This window comes from Lissotriton helveticus, chromosome 7 (assembly GCF_964261635.1).
Source record: "Lissotriton helveticus chromosome 7, aLisHel1.1, whole genome shotgun sequence".
Lineage (NCBI taxonomy): Eukaryota > Metazoa > Chordata > Amphibia > Caudata > Salamandridae > Lissotriton > Lissotriton helveticus.
Window position 1 is genome coordinate 1208416782 of NC_136068.1, and position 24799 is coordinate 1208441580.

The following is a 24799-nucleotide window of genomic DNA, read 5'->3' on the forward strand; positions in this document are numbered from 1 at the left end:
GTGCAAAGTCAAAGTGAGAAGTGAAATTCAACATTATAGTGATAAGGATTTATTGTGAATTGTAAGTCGTCCATCAGTGTGATATTTACTTCAGTAATTGGCAATATCCCTTATTTAAATATTATACAGGATTTACACTGAAAGGCTCTAAATCAGATTTTGAAATTCCAGGTCTTTGTTAAATATCAGTAGGAAGACATGCAATGAAACTTCCCTCTTAAGTTCTCACCTCATGGGTCGCATCCCTCTCTTTTTGGAAATGTAGCCGGTTCTGCCTCAATTTGTCCATCATCTTTTTGTACAAATCCATCTCATCCTTTAGCCGTAAATTAGTATCTTCAAGTTTATCAGACATTCTTTGTCGCTCCTAATACAAGAGGGAACATGAAAAGGATCAACGTAGTCACAAAGTGAAGTTGCCATGATTATATTATTACTGTTTTTTTGGTCCAAGTTTATATGTCTTTACCATCTATTTTCTTCTCAGGTTTGCTGCTTAGTTGTGTCCAACAAGACTCGCAGCTTCCTTTAGCTATTCTCCCCGATACAGTGTGATTTGATCTTTATACGGGCAAAGCCAGCAATAATGCTAGAGACCTCTAGTTATGGTGGCATTCTGTTGTTTATCTTTATTCCTCATCATGAAAACCGCCCCCCTGTTGTACTTCTTTTGATCAACATGACAGTGTCAGCTCCTCATAGGGCGCCACCAACTAACTCTTTATACTACAGCAAAAAGCAAAGAGAACGCATGCCTTATGTTCCCAACAGGTGACATAAACCAGTAATTATATTTCAAAATTGCAGCATAGCTCTACACATTAAGGGCCAGATGTATCAACATTGTATTTGGCGAGTGCTTAAGAGCGAATTTTACCGATTCGCTATTATGGACTCGCAAACTGCAATACATGTAGGATTCGCAAATAAAATTGCAATTCCTACGTATTCTTTATTTGCGACTCGCAAATTGCGAGTCACAAATGAGGAATGGCTTCCCATTCATTTCTATGGACTTAGAGGCCCAAGGGAATGAATGTTAATTGCATGCGCAATTTGCGAGTATCCAATAGGTACTCGCAAATTGCACATGCAATTTCAAGGGTGCAAGGGGGCCAAATGGACACCCTGTTGTACCCCTGAAATATGCATGTGTGAACATGTGGTGAATGCACCACGTCTCTTAGATGAATGCAAAAAAGTAAATTTTTCTAGGTTTTTGTTTGCAAATAACCACCAACTTTAAGTTGGTGGTAATTTGCGATTCCTCAATGCTAAATTGCAATTTGCGATAGCTATGAGAATTGCATTTAAGGAATTGTATTTAGGGAATCGCAAATTGCGATTCCCTAACTGCATTAGCAATTTAGGTAATCGCAAATAAATGCGATTACCCATATTGCGATTTCAAAAATTTTGATACATTGTAAAATGCATTTTAGCATTCGAAAAAAAGCCAATTCTGCTAATCGGCATGTTTACGAACGCAAAAAGCGTTGATTCATCTGGCCCTAATTCTCCAAAGGTGCTGGAACTAGGGAGAGCAAGGGGTTCTGCAGCACCACCACTCCGACAGTAGATTCAGTTGATATTGATGGTTTGCATTTTAAAATCATCATTACAACAGCTCTACGATGATAACAGTTCCAGCGCCACTGGATTTTTCTGCTAGGAGTAGACCTCCACAGACAGGCTTTTGATTGGATCCCAAGGGCTCACCTCATTGTTTATGTCCCATGAATAGGTGAATAACAAGTGGAGAGCCGATGACGGATCTACTTTTCACCTGTCTTTGCTACAGCACTCCATGAACCATTTTATGTGCAAAGGCCCGTGCATGAATGGAGACTTATGCGAAATGAGGAGCCAATGAGGAACTGGTGTGAAATATTTTCAAAATGGAAGACAGTTCTTCCCATTCTAACAAGTATTTAGTACCAGCACGGTATTTTCACACTTTTTACCAAATCCAAGAAAAGCAGTACTTTTTCGGGTCATGTACTAGGCCTAGACATAGAGAGTAGTGACAGATTGCAAAAAAAATGCAGGCTGTCATATTTAATTTGTGATACTAAACAACTGTGTAGCACACTGAGATCATGTCCACACCATGCACTCTGAAGTTCAATATTCTCTATGCCCATGTCCCACTTTCTGTTGGAAGGCACGTTAAAAGGGCATTTTCTAGGCAAGTCCTGCCCAGGTCCGGACTGGGAACCCAAAGCAGCCCTGGCAATTTTGCCTGACCAGCCCTAGGGCAGGGGTGGGCTGTGCAAGTGTGAAGCACTTCTGCTTTTGTTACTGGGGACCGATAATGTAGTACCACTGCAAAAGCAGCCCCTGGTAACAAAACCAGCTCCCACCATGACAAAACGGGCCCCTACCCTTCGAGCCTCCCTGGAAAATGCCTGATGCCCCCTACGGCCAGTCCGGCCCCGGTCCTATCTCTGAAAATATTTATTGCTGCCACAGAGTATAAATGTGTATCTTGTGTCTTGCTCTCTTTAAAGTCTTGAAATAGTCCATGACACTTTCCATTATCACTGACTGCAAGGGCATTTTAGTAAACTGAAATCTTGGCATTCAAACTGTTGTCCAGTAGCAGTTAAGCTGGCAGCGCCAATAGTGTTTTTTAAACAAGTATTGTATTGTGAAAAAACCTGGGACTTGAACAACGATTGACTATCAACCTGTTGCTACTGTGTTATAAAAATGTTTGGAAGGTGGTCTGTGGGCTGATGAGAAACTTAAGGGTGATGTAAACAGGAAAAGGGAGCTCCATGTGCTACTTGCGATTTTTTAGAGCAATGCAGCAGATCCAGGCCATTACCTCGTCCAGCTTCTCAGATTGTGTCTTCAGCCTGGCCACAGTAGTCAGCAGTTCACTGTTCTCTTCCTCCAGTTGCTGGACTCTGTGGATGCATTTCAAAATCATTTAATGTAAAGCCTTGCCCAGAGTATAGTTCTTTATCATTCCGGAATAAATAAATAAACGACAATAAAAGGATGAAAATGGTCTGACCTCTGCATGCTCAATTGATAAGATAAAGCAATAAAACATACAGCCAGCTGTGTTTTATGCTCCCAAGAGGTACAAAAGGTTATGGTAAGAACAGAAATCAATTTTCTCCCTTCATTTGTCTCAAAGGAGGGTGCCAGTTTAATGAACTACATCTGTGTAACATACAGTGTGATCTGATAGCCGTTTTGTCAAAAGCAGTAAAGCACACTATCAACTTTGAAAATGAAACTTTTAAATACTCAATTTGCAGCGCTCATTTACATTCAACAAAATAGTCACACACTCTGTTTGTAGGATCATTCACCCTTCAAAATATAAGGACATAACACCCTGGAAGTGTGTTTTAGCATTTTTACAGAGGATCAACCACAGAACTTATTCAGCCTTCTTTGGTAGTGCCACTTTTTTTTGCGCCACAGAGATCAGCACATTGCCTCAGTGATGTTTGAACCCCCAGAGGACTAAATTTCAATCCCTGGGATGTTTCGTATTTGATAATAAAGTGATGTTTGTTTCGTATTTGATAATAAAGTACTGGTAAGAATTGGTTGAGCTTTTGCTAGTTTTTAGTAGGTGCGTATTTACACCCGTTATAAGTGGTCGTTTATGAACATGATGTATCTAGGAGTGATCAGTACAGATAGTTACAGAGGCAGCCACGGTCTTTCTAAAATGTACACTGTTTGAATGGCTTCCTTTTAAAGTGTAATTTCCTATTTAGAACTAACTTATTCTTTTACACATCCTCTAAAGATTGAATTTCTAAACCTGTGCATTACCGAGGAAAATACTAAAACAGAAATCAACATATTCACACAAGTACTTTTGCTTCCACTAATAGTACACTGCATGCCCACCAAACCAAACTACTGCATAGAATACTATATGCTGAATTGATCTGATCAGGGCTAGAAGTGATTCCTCTACCAAAATAACTTTGAAAAAAGATGGAAATTGATGAGTACATGACTTAAGACTAGAGGCATTCTCAATGGCTTATGTCTCAAGAATCAAACAGCTACAACCCCAAAACACACTATCCCAAAGTCAACCAATAAAACGGACCTTACAACTTAAATGTCTGATTCAATAAAGCAAACTTAAATGTAAGTAAAAATCTTCTATACCAGGATGAGGAGCTTAAGAATGGTTACTGATTTGCCTTCAATAATATTTAAGAAGCTTCTACCTTCGTCTCATTAAGTACCAGCAGCTTTTTTAAATATCTGCAGCAACAGAAGCAGTGATTTTTTCTGTGACAACCTTCTGTATGTGTTCTTGTTGTCCACAGGGTAATTTAGACAATAATATGTATTAATGATTCGGGTCAGAGTAATATTTGGACCAAATATAGGCCTGAGGGCCAACAAACGTGGCCCTCATTCACAGATTTCAACCAAATGCGAAACATTGCTTGAGTAAAATCTCAATTTTGGAAAACGTTATGGTAAATTAAGTGTTTTAACGCCTTTTAGTAGTACCCAACATTGCTAAGTAATGTTCTCCTGGACAATCACAGAAGCAAGCAGAGAGGACTCCATGTGTGCACGCACAGAGAAGGGACCTTGGGCACCATTGAACTAGGATTGATTTGCGATAAAGAACCGGGACTGTAACTCAGACAAAATCCTAATGCCTATATTTTTCCCTGGCACTGAATTGGTCTTGAATAGGCCTGGGGGAAGTTTAAATGGCATAGGCATAATCTGTTTATCTTTGGGAGTTACACTTGTTATACAAATGTTCCAACAATATGCATAAATACATGCCATTCACAGTCACCAGACAAGTATATGAGTAGAAGAATGATAAGAGGAACCAGATGGGGGAAGCGAATTATGGAGAAATTGATAAAATTTTACCCACTGAATGGAGAAAATCCTCAGAGTTGTGCTTGAACTTTCAGTGTTGCAGCAATAATGGCAGTTGTAATGGGGAATCTATTTCTGACTGCAAATGCCTGTGTTTCCTTCAATCCTAATTTGTTGGTCATACACCTAAAAGTGTGTTCCACCATGGGGAGGACAACTCCATTGAAGAAGCTTCTTCCAAATTCCCTTTGTCGTGTATCTACCTTTTGTGTACCGGTCTCTCTTTCCTATTACTCCTGATTCTTTCAGCTGCTTTCAAGACTTTACAGTTGCTTAAAGAGCTATATAAATAAGCAAAATAACACAGCTTTAAACAGCCGCAACCAACAACCAAAGTCCCTTTGCACTGAAATTCTAGGATATTTGCATTACTTTAAAGGTATGCTAGTTTTCTCTTATTCATTTTCTCTCTCGGCTTCACACTTTTGTCTGATAAAAGCTATCTGGAGCTTTCTCTCTCGATCTCGCTTTCTGAAATACCTTCAATCTATCTCTCCATGGACTTCCCTCTCTCTACGCCACTCTCTTGGCCCCATGGTGGCCGTGCAACAATGGGTTCAGTCACTGAAGAAACTGAAAAGGAATATGTACTACCCACACAGTCCTTTGTTCTCCTTATTCTCTTGTTACAGATTTCTGGTTCACTCCATCATTCTTCATCAGGTCTAAGCCATGCAGTGTATCCTACCCTTGTGCTACACCACTCAGTCTTGCCTCCTCGGCCTGTCATCTGTCTCTTAGTCCCTCTTCTGCCCTTCGTCCTACACCCATATAGATGTTCCTCACCCTCATCTATCTCATTAAGCAATTCCCCTTGATATTCTTCTCACTTCACACCTTCCTCTCGTTGCAATCTACCACCACACACACCTTCTTCCTCACCCTAAATTAGCCCTCATCCACCTCACTTCAGCCCTTCTACTCTGTTCTTCCCTCTTCATTCTTCTGTAAGCGCTTTCTCTATTCATCTCATATCTTATTCCATTCAGGCTCTCTCCCATCTTCTACTACACTGCCTAACCTTCTAAACTTAATGTCCTGCAACCCTATGTAACTTCTTCACAAAGTGGCACTTCCAGGTCATTTGCAATTTCTTTCTTCAGATTTTCCTGGGAAAGCAGATTGTTCAAGTGAACTGCCAGTGCATTTTGCATTTGACACGTCCGAAGGTTGTCTGTCACTTTGTTTTCGTTGTGTTGACAAATATCTGCCAGGCATATTCTTGGTGTTATGTATAATCAAAGGATGTTAATTGTCACCCAACTCAGTGATTCTTATGGTATCATCTTCTGAAGGATGAAAGGATGAGTGGGCATGCCACGATTTCAACTTGTCACCATGGCATCAAACACAGATTTCTGAGGTGTTCACATTAGCCTGCTGCACCAGAACTGGCTGTTTTGGTAACTCTAGTAATTTGAGTTTACTTGTTTTTTACAATATGATAAATATATAATGATGTATTATGTGCAGCACTTATTTGCAGCACTGTAAATGGTAATCATTCGTTAGTGTACTTAGTTATATTCATTTTATCAATAAGAGAGGGATGAAAGGCTAAAATGCCCATACCGGGTTACAGACCCATGTCCCGCATGTTAAACATAGATCACTGCTGTACATACAACAATGGTACATATATACAAATTAGACACACACATATCATATCCATTAATCAAAGTTATAGAAATTGATGCCAGAATATAACATTTCGTGCTTTGTGTTATAAATAGCCTGAGCAGTAAGAATGTAAAACAAACCACTATTAATATGTTTGTTTTAATTTCATAGATTTTCCTTTCTTTTGAGATGCAGAATCGCTCTCAGGTTACATCTGCCTTCTTACTCTCCTAAGTACATTCGAATGAGAGCTGGTATCGCTTGTTCTAGTTACAGTCTCCAGGATCCCCCAACTGTGTGTTGGTCTGTCATCCTTGATATAAGTCCCTTGTGTACGGTTACTTTCCAAGGGGACTGATTTGGAGGTAAGGGGGAACATTAAAGGAAAATAAACCGAGCCTCCTCCAGAAGTAAATGCCCTTAGTACGGACAAAGAAAAAATTCAGATGAGGCTGAACTCCAGAATGGCATCACCAGCCAAAGGGTTCTGACTTGGGGAGGAGAAAGGGAATTCAAGCCTTCGTACCCCAATGGTTGTTTTGTCTGGCACAGAGCGCACTCCTGGTGTGCTTGCCTAGGCCGACCTATTCTCACTCTGGGCATGAAAAAGTTCCACAAGGGCTATTGAAAACGCACACATATTTCTAAGGCTGCAGTAGCCTCAGAATTGTTTTTTCAATGTGAGTATTTGGCTGAAAAAGCAGGGTAGGTAAGCGTAATGAACCACTGTAAACTTCTGTCCGTAAAAGCAATGAGAATGCCAGGGAAAAAGATTCAGAAGGGGGCATATGATGGAAAAGGCCGGAGAGAACTACAAGATCATAGAAGCCTTTCAGGATGAGTCCCAGCCCAAGTCAGCAGCAATGCACTGCAAAGGGCTAGTATTTGTGGACCACTTATGACCCATCAACAAGAAGGGCATATCACTCCTGACCACAGAGGACATGTCACTCCTCACCACAGAGAGCATATAATTGTATATGATGTTGCATGTCATTGTATGGAATATACATGAACTCTCTTTAAAGTACATGTCAGGTTGCCAATGATTACATAACATTAGAGACTGTATCTGTGGGGGTGGAGTGTTGATGCAGAGATTATTCTGCCTGCAGCAGACCAACATTAACCAAGTTTCACTACCCACACGATGTGGCAACCAGTCATTTTCAAATTATAGCAACATGCATCCAACAATGAATGCTACAGGGCAACACTTTGCTGTTGATTTTTCATTATCCCACAACATATCTGCATTGACCATTTTTTATATGATAATCCAAAGCTATTTAATTGGGATCACCTTCTGGGCCAGGGGTTCCATATAAATCTGGAAACTGATTGCACCTTCAGGTCTAAAGTACCTAGACATGTTTTTATCACACACCTCTGATACATGGCTTACGGTCTGACAAAAAACAAAATCAAATGCGCACAAAAGGTGAAGCGGGTTAGGGATTCTTTGCTGGCTTCAATAATCATGCCCACGTATTTTGCTTTTTAGTGACTTACATTCTAAGCATTTTTGCAACTACCAAGGGCGTAGCTTCAGTGGGGGGCTATTTGGGGTGGTACACCCCCTAAAATCTTTTCTGTAGTAAATAGTTGAGTATAGGGTATGCTGAGGTATCTGTTGGATTTCACCCTTGATTTTTACATGCACACACTAACAAAAACACACGCACACACACAGACACACACCTGTCTCTCTCTTGCCACTGCCTTAAAACTTGGTTAGTTTGAAAACCATTGTTTTTTTAAGTATCCCTAACAAACCGCACTCCTCTCTCCTTCCATTGTCTCTTAAGCCCCCTCGTGTCCTGCTCCTCATAATGTATTTTAACAAGATATTCCAGTGTAATTGTTGGGAAATCTGAGGCTTACACCTTCCCCAATCTTACTGACCAAGCGACGCCCCTAGCAACTACTTCAAGAAAGACCCATTAGTCTAAGTTTTAAGTACTGCAATCTCATTACAGGAGGCCAGATGTAGATAGAATACTCTTTTTGAAACCAGTCTCCTTATTTCCCATATGTGCAAATGTGGTGAAGTTGTTCTGGTCTTCTTTTCTTGGGCTGAAAAAGGGCTTAGCATCAAACTAAGGGCCTGACTTAGATCTCGGCGGAGGGGTTACTCCATCACAACGATGTCAGATATCCCGTCCGCCGAAATATAAATACCACTCTATCCTATGGGATTTATATTTTGGAGAGCGGGATATCTGTCATCATTGTGACGAGTAACCCGTTCGCTTAGATCTAAATCAGGCCACAACTGTTTATCAGTCAAGGAGGTGTAGATAAAGACAGAGGAACACATAACAAGAATAACGTTTTATTAACAGGGTTTATTTTTTGACCAACTGAGTTGTAATCAGTTTATCAGACTTGGAAGGATGAACAGCTGAGCGAGTCCTACCAGGATTCAGACCCGTGTGCTGTAGGTTATACGGAAGTCAGCAACGGAAATGTCACTCACAGAGTCATCTTACAGTTCACGGTGCTATTGCCCATCTTTGCATACTATTTCATAAAGAATAAAATATACACTGAGAGGACCATATGCTCTTTGCCAAACTTCTAGGTGGCTATCCCAAGGCTTGCTATACAGCAGTTGAAAATAAATTACACATCACCTGTTGTTTAGCAGTTCGATCTCTGTGCCCTTTTCTTTCTCAAGTTTGCTGTATGCTTCTCTGTGTCGCTTGAGCTCCTCTTCCACGGCTTGCTCTGCCCTAGTCTCTTGGTCTTTCAATAGTTCTTCGAGTTCATGAACTCTACGGAAATGATGTCACAAAGAGGCAATAAGATACATTTTTTTTATGTAGCATTGGAAAAGGTTCTAGAAACTCCAAATTATATGAAGTAGGTAGATATAATTATGTTAAAATGTACAATGAATACACACAATGAATGCTACTGGATACCAAGTACACAAAAATAAATCTATTTTCAAAATAAGCACAACCAGAAAAAACATTTTATAAGAGTTGTCTGGTGATACTTGTGTAGCTCAGAAGTGTATTTAGTGAGCTTATCTCCTGAGAAACCTTGTTTGCATACGCACGCTACACAAATGATCAAACTGATTTACTTACAAATTTCCCTGAAACTTTTACAATGATATGTCATGGAATGACAACGTAGTATTTAATTTGGCTTTTGTCCACGCAGTGGGGAGGGAGTAGGGAAAGTATCCTGGTAATCTATGCTGAGATCTTACTATCCTTTTTCACATATGTCAATGCCCGACCAGGCGTACTTTGTGATTTTTTACACTGGTATCAATGAAAAGATTTATAAAATCATTGCATGCAGGAAGGAGGAAGTTTGGCAGGCACTGACAGAGTACACTCTGCCTTTCAGGATCAAATCCAGGGCAAAGCATAACAAGGCAACAGCCGAAAGCACCACAAGACTATGGGTAAAAGCGAGGTATGTGGGTGTTAGACACCTGCCTGCCTGAGCAAGCAAAATGTGACTTCACCCACAGCGGAAAAAATCCTCAACTCACCTTCCTCCGTTTGCAGACTTTGCTTTCTTATAAGAGGTGCTTGCAATTCAGTAGCAGTGATGCGTTCCATCAGTGCTTTGAGGGAGCCACAGCTACTTAGAGCTCAGCTCTGACCAATCGAAAAACAGGCACTGTAACTGGGCCCGCTGGAACCCTCTTTCTGTCCACCACAACTGAAAAAAACTGCACCTACCCATGGAAATGTCTCTGTGTTGGGGGCCTAGCCCACATTTTATCCCGAACATATTTTGGTAAAGTCACCTTCACTACATCTATTGGTAGGTGGGTGCTGCCCACTCAAGTGTATTGTCCACCATGCTGAGAGTCTACTCAATATTTTTTACAACACTCACTTCCTAAATTGAGCCTGTGTCGAAGCACTTCCATTGTTGGTAGATAAAAGAATGAAGGCAGATGAAGACTGTCAATCTTTTTAAGTGAATCCTGTGGGAGCAGGTGTTTGCTGGACAGTATCTATGGTGGGTATTCTCGTTCACCATTGGTAGGTCAGAAATTAACATTTCACTCCAAGTGAATAACCACCTTATCTTCTTCATACACTTCACACTCTTAATGGTAGTGAGAGGTAGCTGCTAACACCCTATCAAGTGTTTTATTGCTAAAAGGTCCATGACAGTGCTATCCTGCTGATTCTAGTTATTCTTAGTCCATGAAGACTCACTTTATAAATTCGTCATTGAAAGGATCCTATTTCACGTGTGTAGTCACTTCCATAGGTATACAGACCTCGCTTCCTATATAGAGTTCTTAGTTACACTTCTTAGACGACACCCATTTTACAGCCCCACACTCGCACACTTTTTTTTTTTTGCATTAGGATCTTTTTTTTAATCCTTAATCAAAGTTTTTGCACTCTTTTGAATCCCCTTTTTTTATTTATTTTAAATAAATTTTTATTGAGTTTTTTTCCTTTTAACCCCTCCTTGAGCAGTACATGATTACAATTGTTTAACATGTCCTCCACCCCTCCCCCGCAAGTTGAGTACATACTAGAACAAAAACAAACAAAAAAAAAAGTAAAACACATTACATAGTACATGGCATTACTTTGTCCAAATTATATTAAGAAAAAACCACAAAACCCCCCCAAAAAAACACAATGTACGCTTTCTCAATAATATAAACGATTGCAAAGAGATTAGTTTGTATAATTATCCCACCGAGATCTGTATCCATTGTGTCAGTGGGTCCCAAATGTTTAGCACCATTTTCTTTCTCTTTCTGCCTTTCTTTGGGTATATGGCCTTTTCTAAATTATATACGGCCAGGAGCCTGGCCCGCCATTGTTCAAAGGCAGGGGGGGTATGGTCTAGCCATGATGTAGCCAAACATAATCTGAATACCGCTGCTGCAATAAAAATAAGTCCTTGGATTTCCCTTGGGCGGATGTCTCCATCTAGGCCAAGCATTATTTCTGCCGTTGTTATTTCGATTCGCATGTTAAAGATTTTAGATAAAAAAGTGGAGATTTCCCTACGTATAGTACCTAGTGTGACATGTTGCGAATATATGTACAATGTCTGCCTCGTACTGCTTACAGTGAGGACATTCTGTACCTTTCCCAGGCCCCCATTTGGCAATCCTGTTCGGGGTATAATATAGCTGGAAAAAGGTTTTATAATATTGGGCTTGAAGGTTGGCCGACATTAGCCATAGTTGGGATGCCATGAATGCTTTCTCACAGGTATCTTTTCCCACATCTAATTTTTTGTGCCATTTTGTTATATATTTTTGCATGTCATCGGGTATTGTGGATATAAGGTTGTTATATATACCTCCAATCTTTATTGTGCTGTTAAGAGTTATTGTGTCAATTAAGTCGATTTTTCCAAATTTTGCCGGGCCTCCCCCTTTCTTCAATAAGAAATCTCTCATTTGTAAAAATTTAAAGAAATCTGATTGATTTAATCCGAATTCTGTTTTCAGTTCATCAAATGATTTGAATCCTGTATTGGAGTAGAGATTACCACACTGGGTAATCCCTGCCCTTTGCCATCTGATCATGCATGAGTCATTAAAAATTTCTGGGAGATTGGCATTTCCCACTAACGTTGTGTAGTAAGAAAATCTCCCGATACCCATAAGCTTTCAGACGTTGTTCCAGGCTGAGTATACACCCCTTAAGGTTTTAAATCGCACTTTTTTGTAGTAGCAATTATAGGTTAATCGCCAGAGATGTGCTTGTGTTTCACTACCTAATATTAAGCCCTGCGGTGTCGGGATCGGGTCTTCGCGTTCCGGAATGTTATGCATAGTCAGTAGTGATTTGCTATACTGTAGTATAGTGGCCCACCAATATGTTTTAAAATTCGGTAGTGAGAGCCCTCCTCTTTCTTTGGGGAGTGTAGTATATTTGAGTGCCCTACGTGGTTTTTTATAATTCCATATGAACTGTGAAAATAGGTTATCTATATCTGAAAATATTTGTGAGGTGAAATCTAGACAAATGGTCCGAAAGAAATATAAGAATTTTGGGAGATATAGCATTTTGATAGCATTGCATCTCCCCACTAAGGTCAAATGAAGATTGTCAATTCTCCTGAGGTTTTTACTTGTCTGGTTTATGAGGGGTTCAAGGTTAATTTTAACTAGGTTGTCTAGGTCTGCTGTTATGTTTACACCTAGGTATATGGCGTTGGTAACTACCCGGTCGTTTTGATATGTAATCTTTTTATTGACTACTATCTGGGTTTTTCCCTGATTGAGCTTGTATCCTGAGACTTCCCCGAATTGTTTGGCGTCTTCTTCCATTGCTTTCACAGCTACATTGGGCTCTCCAGTGACTATTGCTATGTCATCAGCATAGGCTAAAATTTTGGTGCTGCCATTGATGGTTTTAATTGGGGGTATAGCCGTGTTGGATTCTAGTCTAAGAATAAAAGGAATAATGAATATAGCGAACAGTAGTGGAGAGCAGGGACACCCCTGTCTTGTCCCTCTGGTTACTCTAATACTCTCGGTCCTCTCTCCGTTAATTGAGACAACCGCTTCCGGGTTTGTGTATAACATGCGGGTAGCTTTAATGAAACGATCCCCGATACCGCACCTCGACATTGCTATCCACAGATACTGCCAGGAGACCCTGTCAAAGGCTTTCTCTGCGTCTAATAATAGTAGAGCCATTGGGTCTCCGCACACTTTTCAATTCTATATGGCAAGTGATGATGTCAGAATTTTGGCACCATTGAACTTGGGAGATTTACACAAAGTGGCAGGCGATGAAAACATTTGACAAGTTGTCAAGATAGGGAAGTCCTATTCAGGAGTAGGATGAATAAACTGGTTGCCTCTTTATGAGCTATGAAATCATTCAGGATGCCACTAACATTTAGCCTCATCTAAAGAAGATTGAGGAGTGGACTGTCTGCACCAGTGGCGGTATGTAAAATGGTGGGGCCCTCCTGCAGAAAGTGTAGAAGGCCTTTGAGTCTCCTATATTTTACAAAGACTCATTGGTCTGGAGCTAAGTGCAAACCCCTTGGAGGATTGGGGGCCCTTGCGCTGCAGGGGCTGCAGAGGCCTGTGTTACACCCCTGTGTCTGCCTGGAGCTTTTGCAACTGATTTGTACCACCTGAGGTGAAGTGGAACACTCATGTTTGAAGGTCAGCAACTCAAAGATTAAAACACTATGCTGTGGCTGCTCAATAGTCAGCTATGCTTAAAACTAATCTTCTGTAATCCAACCTCCAGGTTAACTGCATTAAATGAAACACCTAAATCCTGTTTTCAAATGCCACTGATAAGTGAGTGATCTGTGAATCAGGGTGGAAGCAGCGAATGGTGTAACACTATGTGCTCTTGCAGGAGAGTAAAAAACGTTGTACACGACAGCCTAATACAAGGACATCTGAGGGGCCAGTTACATCCACACAAAGAACATCGGAAAAAAGCTGCAGATCCATTTAATGGGAGAGAGTGTTGTCAGCTAATGAATACCAGGGAAACATGACAAGTTTGTAAAGATTATTGATGAATTAAACTATGAATGCTCAGAACCCACGGGCTAAAATCCTGAAGTGAATGTCACTGCAACAGTGGTGAGCGAGAAAGGACTGCATCAGGATTCAGAAATGGAAATCCACATACATGCTGGTGGGTGTACCAGAAAGTAAAACAAGCATTGCCAAACGCAATAGATCGTGCCTTTGGAACCTACTAACTATGCCAACAGTTTCAGTCATGCCATACAGCATGGCTAAAAAAAGAGAGAAAAAAGGCCTATGGCGTAGCCGGATGCGTCATTTTGTGGGTACATGCATGCTTGCTCCAAGCATCAGGTCATTTCTTTTGCTTTTTTGTTTACCCATCCACATTGGATCGGTAAACAAAAATAGAAAAACCAACAGAAAAAAAAATCTTTTTTATGTCTCTTATCGCCATTGCTTAGATAACTTTTGTACAGCTGCCAAATTATTGCACGCTTCACAATTGATTTTAACCTGGCACCTAGTGCTGATGCATTGAAAAGCTTTACTTCAACATGAAACTTGAGGTTGGAATGAGTCATCTTAATGCTTCAGCCGTATATCAAGGAATTAATTAATGTTCATATTTTTACACAATGAATTCTTTGGAAACGCAAGTATTTAGTACAAATGGATAAAAAAAGATATGGAAATTGTTACCTGTGTACTAACTGCGTGTTTTCATGTTTCAATTTGCTCTTCACATCTCCGTTTGTCAGGCTATCATTTTCTAGTTCAGTAACCTTCTTTTCTAAGTTGCTCACCTGCAACAGAGCGGAAATCAAGCACAGTTGTAAGATTATTTCTTGTTTTGAAACACTAGAATGCAGGTGGGGCTATAGGATATTAATGACACAATGTGATCCTTCGAGCAAATAGAGGCAGAGGCATACGCAGAAGCCCCTTGCTTTACCTAGATGTTTCCTGCAGACAAGCCTAAAGGCTATCCTTGTAAATTTCATTGGCAGATAAAGAAAATAACAGTTCACCGCTTAAGATTCAAAATCAGTGACCACCGTTTCTTTGGTACCGGCTATACTACATGAAGCAAATCAGCAATGAATTGAATTCCTGATTTACCTATAAAACCCACACACTAGTTTTGAAGTTTGCCTTTTCAAAGCACATCTTTCTCATCTTCGAGTGCAAAGCTACTGAGATTAGATCATTTTTCTAACTATAGAAACTTAGGACATGATATCCTGCTGCACTTGTAAAAAGGTGGATGGGAAATCCATCATGCTTGTGGTTGAGTTCCAATCTGACAAACTCTAAATCAGGCTTTTATTGAAAGTTTGGTACTCTGTCAATATGTGACAGATACCCTGTCTGTCATGCTATAATTAACATAAGCTATAATGCAGTTGTAAAACTATGGACAGGAAATCTGCCACGTTTGTGATGGAGTATCCTGTTTGGCAAGCACTAATTAAGGCCTCTTGCATTCCCAGGACTCGTATACTCCTGTTAGATGCAAGGTTCTATGGCGCTGTGTACAGCCACAGGCTGCAGTTTCGATCCCTTCCAACCTCCCATGCCACAGGAATCAATGTTTCAAAGGGTTAACTACAGTCCTTATAGTGAGATAACTGCAGGCCATCAAATTGTGGATAACAAAAGCAACAATAATCTCACCCATGGGACTTCAATTCACTAATGATACACTGAAAAGATTTTTTTTTAAGTTGCAGCATTCCTCTTCACAGAAGATAAAAAAACGAAGAAATAAATATGCAATCATGGATAGAGAAAATGAACTGCTTTTCTTTAAAGTCCATGTCAATGGATAAAAACATAATAGATAATATCTCAAATTAGGAAATTAATCTCTGCGCGTCAGAAATGCCACGATCCATGATAACAAGTTAACTTTTTAATATTTTGAAAGAGACGTGCTTTCAAAATTCATAAAATCTGGTTGAAGCAGATCCCTGGATCTTTATTTAGTTACCTTGTACTTAAATAGTAACTATTAAATATGAATAACGTATGGAGCTACGCACACAGTTTGTTCGTAAAACACTTTTAGTAGTGTGCTAGTACATTGTTTGCAAAGTAAAGGCCTCACCTTCTCTGTTATGTCAGTGTCGCAAGAGTCTATACTATCTCTGAACAGGTCTTCTGTACTGCCATTGCTGCTGCTGAAATTGCTATTGTGAAAAAGTTGTCTGTAAAAAACAAAAAGACAATTATGATAGCTTGAATACGAGAAACCATCAACAAAAATATAAAAATTTACAAATTATGAAGTAGAAGTTGCACACAGCTATAAATCAACCAGTTATTCTACTGTCTTTCTACTCCAAGTGATGACCCTGGTCCTCCTAGTTGTAAAGTTTTACACACTACATTTTGCTGGTCTCTCTGTCCACAGATCCTTTCCTCTACTTACTACTTAAGAACGCGCCCCCTCGCTGCAAACTACATACAATGGAGTGATTTAACAGACCCTCCTTAATTTGTAGCACAGATGGCATTTTAAGATCACTGTTTAAATAAGGAAAGTCAAAATCCCACTAGGTAGTTAGTGTCATTACAAGGGGCCTGACAATGTTGGTTACTACATATAGCAGAGAATGCCTTAAATACAACACCTTTTTTACAAGCTTCCACATCTCATCTGGAACATTTAAAATGTTGACAGGTATGAACAATGCAGAACTTAAAACAGACAATCCGATATCCAGCAAACATTAATTTATTATTACTTGAGAATGGTCCAACACATTAACAAAAGGATGCATTTTTTAGTTACTGGTGAACTCTCAAGAAGGAACATTTAAAACACAAATAAAAAAATTATAAGAAAAAATATTTTTAAAAATCCATATGCATTTCACAAGACCTTCATGCTGAAAATATTTTTGGGATCCTTTCTCGTTTTAAGGATTTTTTTTGTGGAGATTACTTATTGGAAGGCATTTTTAAGGCATGTGTATTTCCAACAATTCTTTACTCGGTCCACCACTTTGCATGAGTGTGGAACTTCTCCATCCATCTCTGAGCAACAATCATTGTAGCCATTATGGCAGATGTAAATACAAGGTATGAACACCAATCACCCCAATGTGTCCATAATCCCAAAATGTTAATATGTCGATATGACATAATATCGCTTAAAAACACACAATGCCAATTTTTGACGGGGGGGCAGGCATGCCATAAACATAGACATCCTTTCTACTCATTAGTGCTATTGCCTAGAGTGTGTAATCGTTTTATAAGATTTTATTATACTTCCTATGAAACCTCTCCAAACCTATAGAATTATCAGCAGACCAGTCATTCAAGTTTGCAGTGGAGCGCCCAACAAAAATTCTAGCAAAGTTATGGTTGCTCCCAACTGGTTTGAAGAGCACAGGGGCAGCACCAGGAGCCTGATGAGAGGGCAAGAGTCATAGGAGTCCGTTAGCCCAAAGAACTACCATTGGAGGGGGCAGGGGCATAGTTGTGAATAGCACAGGAAGTGCAGTGGCACAAGTGCCTAGAGCTGTGAGAGCCCATGTGTATCTCAATTATGGGTTTCACTATCTTACTAAGGTGCATGGGCCTTCTCCTAGCTTGCATTAGGGTCAATAGCACATTTAATATGGCACAGTTCCTGGAGGCAACAAGGGGTTCACTAGGCACTGTTCATGCAGCATGGCCAAGATCAGGGACAAAGCAGGAGTAACAACAGTGATGGCAGTGACACTCTTCCCCTTGGCCTTGAGTGGTGCAAACATCTAGGTATTTCCTCCAACACAGCACTAAGGTGACCGAAGGTCCTGAAGGAAACAATACCTCACAATGGCTCTCACAGCTGTGCTAGTGGGCACCTTTCTTCAGACAGGCTTTTCACTGTTGGGCGCGGTCAGGAACCCTCTCTGAAAGTAGGTAAAGCTCTGCTCCTTGCAAGGAAGTCCAGCAGTTTTTCCAGCAGGGTACTCCGGTTCTGGAAGGGGTGGTAGGCAGGGAAACTCTATCTATCCCTGGAACGCAGTCCTTCTCCTGTGTACTAGTATACGGTTGTATGTCTTAACACCGTATGGGTTTACAATACACGTTTTCAGCATACATTAATTACCACATAATGCCTTTACCACTCATTGACATTACCATGCATGCCTTTACAATGCAAGGTAAGTATACATTTAAGTGAATATATATATATATATATATATATATATATACACATATATATACACACACACATATATATATATATACACACACATTTATGTACACACATACGTATACTATATATATATATATATATATATATATATATATATATATATATATATTGTAATCCAAAGTGCCCTGAAGCGTTTAGAAGGTCACACAACAGCGTCTCGCTATGCAGCTCCTAAATGCAGCCTGCCTTTGCTGCTTACATAATTTGCAGTTGCCAACGCGTTTCGAGGAACAACCTCTTCTTCTCGGGCTGCCAGTGATGAAAGCAATTGAGCCTCACACTCTTTTTTTCTTAACAGCTTTATTTAATTTACGTCCCTGCCCCCAGTGGGCGTGTGCTCAATGGAAGTCTCTGGTGTATGCTGGGATATATAGTTCATTCGTGCGAGCATTAATGTTCTTATTTAAGTAAATTCAATTTTTCATTACTCATTTCATGGCACATTTCAATCCTATAGTAGGTTAGAAGCATTTTCGGCAGACGTTCTCAGCATATTCAGGCGCTGTGCTAATGCAGTTTAGATTAGTGCCAAACCACAGCCTCACCCTTCTGGTATTCGGACTAAGCCTCCAGTTTTCGCGGTGATGGTGCTCCTTCTCACGGCCAGGCTGCCGTGTCAATGTTTTGTAATCCAAAGTGCCCTGAAGCGTTTAGAAGGTCACACAACAGCGTCTCGCTATGCAGCTCCTAAATGCAGCCTGCCTTTGCTGCTTACATAATTTGCAGTTGCCAACGCGTTTCGAGGAACAACCTCTTCTTCTCGGGCTGCCAGTGATGAAAGCAATTGAGCCTCGCACTCTTTTTTTCTTAACAGCTTTATTTAATTTACGTCCCTGCCCCCAGTGGGCGTGTGCTCAATGGAAGTCTCTGGTGTATGCTGGGATATATAGTTCATTCGTGCGAGCATTAATGTTCTTATTTAAGTAAATTCAATTTTTCATTACTCATTTCATGGCACATTTCAATCCTATAGTAGGTTAGAAGCATTTTCGGCAGACGTTCTCAGCATATTCAGGCGCTGTGCTAATGCAGTTTAGATTAGTGCCAAACCACAGCCTCACCCTTCTGGTATTCGGACTAAGCCTCCAGTTTTTTGTGACCTTCTAAACGCTTCAGGGCACTTTGGATTACAATATATATATATATATCAAACTCCAACTTTCCACTTAGTGCCTCCTGCACGGAAAAGTTCGTGGACAACCCAAATCAGCACTCAAGGCAAAGATATAAAGTACGCTTCTTTTTATTGCATAAGGTGGGTAAAAGTCATCAGACGCGTTTCGGGCACGTCCGTGCCCTTGCTCACTTGCCCTTTACATTGTGGAAACCCACATTTTTTTTATTACTTTTACCATCCAATAGTCCTACCCAAAGTTAAACCCTAAAAACACCCTTGCCACCCAATACCCCTATCCACCTCTATACCCTAAAAACAGGAAACAACATTTACAATGCAGTCATTAAATCCCACTACATTTACAATGCAGTCATTACATTGCAACATCCTTTACAACACATGTCACTACAATGCAGCCATTACATTGTATGTCACTACAACGCATGACACTACAACGCATGTCACTACAACGCAGGCATTACATTGCATGTCATTACAACGCATACCATTACAACGTATAGTACCCCTACACTAGCAAACACTTACCCTACTGTTGCACCACCTGGAGTTAGATTAGTAATGTTTACCCCAAAACTATCCAACACTTACCCTATTGTTGCACCCCCAGAGTTAGAATAATAATGTTTACCCCTACACTATCCAACACGTACCTTAAATGTAATGTAATGGTATGCTGTGTAATGGTATGATGATGCGATGTAATGGACTGCGTTGTAAATGTAGTTTAAAAAAATTTGTTGTAGTGGTATGCGATGTAAATGTATGCATTGTAAAGGATGTTGCGGTGTAAAATTGCATTGTAAAGGCATGCGTTGTAAATGTATGCGTTGAAACGTCATACATTCCTAAAAACACTCTTTCCACCAATTACCCTTCCCACTCCAAAACCCTAAAACCGACTTACCACCCCAATAACCCTACCCATCCCATAACCTTAAAAACAGCCTTAGCATCCTATACCCTTACACTCCTTAACTCTGAGCACACCCTTACCACACAATACCTTTACCCACCCGTAAACCCTAAAAAAACAGCCCACCCACCCCATAACCTTAACCATCCCTAAACCTTAAAAACATCCTTAGCATCCAATACCTTTACTCAGCTATAAACCCTAAAAACAACCTGCCCACCCAATAGCCCTACCCACCCCTAAACCCCCAAAACACCATTAGCAACCAATACCCTTACCCATCCCTGAACCCTACAATCACCCTCACCACAAAATACCCTCACCCACTCCGAAAACCCTAAAAACACTCTTACCACCCAATACCTTTACTCACCTCTAAACCCTATAAATACTCTGAACACCAAATGCCCCTATCTACACCTAAACCCTAAAATCAACCTTATTATTCACTACCCCTAGGTGTGTGTGTGTGTATAGGTGTGTTTCTATACATAGATGTATACGCACACACTTTCCTTATATATACTTACCTTGCAATGGAAAGGCATGCATTGTAAAAGCATATTCTTAATAAAGGCTTGTGTTGTAAAGGCAATGTGTGGTAAAGGCATCCCCCGGAAGCCTAACTCGTGGCCGGTGTCTTCAGATTCTTTTCTATTTTTTTCTAACCATTAGTGCTCTGTATGACTGTTCTCTGTTTACTTAAATCATGTCGTTTTCTGGGGAGGTGGGTGGGTCACCTGTGAATACAGAAATCTCTTCAAGCTGCAAAACTACTCCTACCAGTAAGTAACATTTTTATTTTGCAGCATGAATCTTTTCTGGATTCACATGCTGTACATCGATATTGTAGCTATTTTCTTCACTGTGGCGGCTGGGTTGAACATGAGGATGAATTTGTAAGCAGATGTTTCAGAACGTTTTGTCCTACCTATGCCTCTCTGTTTACTTGATTGTCAATGAAATAGTGTTTTGTCATCGTGTGTATTGATGACCATGTGGCAGCAATGCAAATATTGGTTAATGGAGCGTTAGCTAGAAGAACGATTGTAGCTCCTTTCTTTTTATTTTTTTCTTTTATTTTTATTGGTATTTACAGATTACATACATATAAACATAGAACATACAAATAGAGTTCTTTGGAGGATCATGTAGGGCAATAGCGATGAGCGTGACGGACTGTCTTTGTTCGCCCAAGTCGACTGGCTAACAAGTAATATGTAACACATAATCTGTTGCGTTTGGCGGGTTTCTAGTTAGAACATAAAACAAAGTGGTGGTGGTTGTTTTGTGACAGAACCTCTGGACCGGTCTTGGGTGTAGGTAGAGCCAGAACCGGGTTGTACCTGGTCTATGGTGGTTTGTAGGAGTCTATGAATTTGTCCAGTTTCGACCACATCTCTCTGTTGGGGTGTCTCCAGGGTGTGTGTCTGAGAGTGGTGTAGTCTGCTCCTCTGAGGAAGATCACCCAGTTCAGCCACCCTTTGAATGTGGCCTTGGAGGTGTCCTTCCAGCTGGTTAGCACCATCTTTGTTGCAGATGTAAGGAGGAAGTCAAGGAGGTGTCTTTCTTCTTGAGTGGCCATGTCTGATGTGATATGTGCTGTGATTATTGTGGCAAATGTTTCCTTTATGCTGCAGTTTAATGTCCTGTTTGTGAAGTATAGCGCCTGTTTCCAGAAGTTTTTGACTTTCGTGCAGCGATAGATGAGGTGTTCTAGGTCCCCTCTTTCTACCCCGCAGTTCCAGCAGGTATCGTTCTCTTTTAGACCTATCGCGGCCAGCCGTGCCGGTGCCCAATAAGCTTGGTGGAGTAGCCAGAATTTAGTCTGTGCTAGCACTGGGGATATCATATTTTTCGATGGGGACGCCCACAGTGTTTGTAGTTCCTGTTCTGTGAGTTTGGACCCTATCTGGTTTTCCTAGTAGGTCGTGTTTTTAGCATTAAGTTTGGTTGAGGCAGGTCGGAATAGTTTGTATAGAAGTTAGACTTGGTGCCCTGTCTTGTTTATGGTTTCCATAAACTGGAAGATAGATGGGGCCTGTCTGTGTAGTTTCGACTTTGCTAGGGCTGTTTTGATAGCTAGGAAGCTGTAAAGTTCTATATCGGGAAGGTTATGCTTTGTTGAAGGTGTATGGCTTCCCATCTGCTTCCAACTGAGCTGGGTACAGAATTCCTAGCTTCCTCCATGTATCTATCTCTAGTGTTTTCCGTTTGTATTTAATCTTGGGGTTAGACCAGAGTATTTCCCACTGCGAGTTCTTGATGCTAATTTTTAGTTTACGATCAACTTTGAGTAGCGCGTGTCTTGTGATCTTTAGGATCGGATTGTTGCTAAGTGCTTGCTTGTAACATGTGAGCAGTGAGAGTGGCTCTGTGTTGTTCAGAATGGCTTTCTTTATGTGTAGCCATGTAGGCATGTACTGTTGTGGTGGGAGCAGCCAATGTATCCTTGCAATGGCACCCTTTGTAACTGGTTGTCTCACATTGTTATTTGCAAATGATACGAAGAGTTGTTTTCCCTTTCTGATGTTCTTTAGCTTTTCTATATAATATATTATCACCCTGCTGGCATCCAGAATTTGTAACGCTTTCTCTGTGCTTGAGTATTTGGGTTTTGGAACAAAACTTGGAATGTGAATGGTTTGATTAATGTGGAATCGTGATATGATTCTCAGAAGGAATCGTTGGTTAGTTCTTATGACTACCCTGTCTTCATGTTTTTGAGGATATGGCTCTTGTTTGGTGAGTGCCTGTAAATTTGCTTGCTCTGCGTAGTGAAGTCACAGGTGTTAGAAATGCTGTATTTAGCATGATGAATTGTAAAGTTGTTTTATAGATTGGTTCAAATGGTTCCTTAAATAACTGTGTGAGTACCACATTCAGATTCCATGTGGGTGTTGGTGGGCTCCTAGGTGATGCTACTCTTTTAGCCCCTTCTAGAAATCTTTTGATTATTGTTACGCTGAACAAACTTCTTCCTATATAGCACCTTGTGTAAGCTAATAATGCTGCTAAATGTACTTTTAGCGAAGCATAAGTTAGGCCTTGTAACAGATGTGTTCAATTTCAGATCACTGTGGGTTCCCTTGATGTTTTTTGAAGTAGATTATTTCTTTGACACCAATATGTGAATCTTTCCTATTTTGCTGTGTATAATTTTCTAGTTGTTGCCTTCCTTGCTTCTCTAAGGGCTACCATTAATGTTTCAGGTAGTCCTAAATTACCAAATTCTATGTCTTCAGGAACTATGCTGCTAGACTTAATGTGTTTAGACCTGGATGAAGTACTCTTCCTCTGGAGAGCAGGTCTTGTAACATTGACAGCCTTTCCATGTCTGTTGTCATCTTCATTAGGTCTGAGAACCAAGCTAGTTTAGCCCACTGAGGGGCTGAGCATGAGTGTCATCTTTGACTGTCTGCACTTGTTTATCAATCTTGAAAGAAGTGGTATCGGGGGAATAGCGTACGCAAATTTCCCTGACCAATTTATCAACAGCTCATTCCCTATGCAAATAACTGGCATTTTGGGCTTTGTGGTGTTGCAAACTAATTTATTTTTGGGAGTTCTCCACCTTTTGAAGACAGTCTCCAATATTGTTTGGTTCAGTTCGCACTCGTGTGAGACAGAAGCTTGTTTGCTCAGTTTGTCTGCTAACACATTGTCTACTCCTGGTAGATGTATCACCATTATTGTTATCTGTCTCTGACTGGTCCAGCTCCATATTTGCTGTGCAATTTTTGACAGGGAAAAAGACTTTGTTCCCCTTTGTTTATTGGGTTAAAACATTACTGTTGTATCGTCCATTTGAATTTGTATTGATTTGTCCCACAATTGCTGTTGACGGCTTGTAAGGATAGGAACACAGATGTTAACGCCAGTAGGTTTATATGTTGTACTGATCCTGACGACTCAATGCTCCTCTCACATTAAGTTTCCCCATCTGATATGTGAAGCGTCTGTGGTAATGTTCACTGTTGGAGCTGTAGTCATAAATGGTCTTCCTGTTGTAACATTTGTCTTGTTCCACCAACTCGTTTCCTCTTGTATTTTTTGTGTCCCAACCACTAGATCTTCCCAGCTCTCGGTTGCTTGTGACCATTGTCTCTGTATCCATTCTTGGATTGGTCTCATGTGTAGTCTTGCATGTGGTATTATGGGTATGCATGAGATCATCATTCCTATTAATTTCCCAACATTCCTCACTGTCAGAGACTGGTCTTTGTGGCATTGGAGAGCTTTTTGCGTTATAGCTTGTATTCTCTTCTTGCACTGCAATGCTATTCTCTGAACTGTGTTTATCTTTGCTCCTGAGAAAAGTTTCTGTTGTTACTGGTGTTGGTGAAGACTTTTGCAGATTCCAATACTGGAGGAAGTTTCTTATTCTTACCCCCACTGGTGTTGTGTGGCTGGAAGTCCAACTTTAAAGAGTGATGTTGGTGTTGTTGCCGTCCCTCTTGAGGTTTCTTCCTCTTGTTCGACTACAAAAGGAGTGCCTTTGTGTTGTTTGGAATTGCCACTGATGTGATGCAGACTGCGGCTGGCCCCCATTGATTT

At 40.5% G+C, this 24799-nt stretch overlaps 1 protein-coding gene across 3 annotated transcripts in view; it reads right to left on the minus strand.

The window, feature by feature from the left end:
* The window catches only part of RAB11FIP4 (RAB11 family interacting protein 4), a 1218119-nt gene that overhangs the window by 14956 nt on the left and 1178364 nt on the right, over positions 1–24799 (minus strand). For all 3 annotated transcript variants that reach the window (XM_078654398.1, XM_078654399.1, XM_078654400.1), the window contains 5 exons: positions 16083–16182; positions 14675–14778; positions 9150–9290; positions 2831–2912; positions 230–367 (listed from right to left, as the gene is read on the minus strand). In XM_078654398.1, the coding sequence (XP_078510524.1) occupies positions 230–367; positions 2831–2912; positions 9150–9290; positions 14675–14778; positions 16083–16182 (565 nt within the window). The remainder of the gene's footprint in view (positions 1–229; positions 368–2830; positions 2913–9149; positions 9291–14674; positions 14779–16082; positions 16183–24799) is intronic.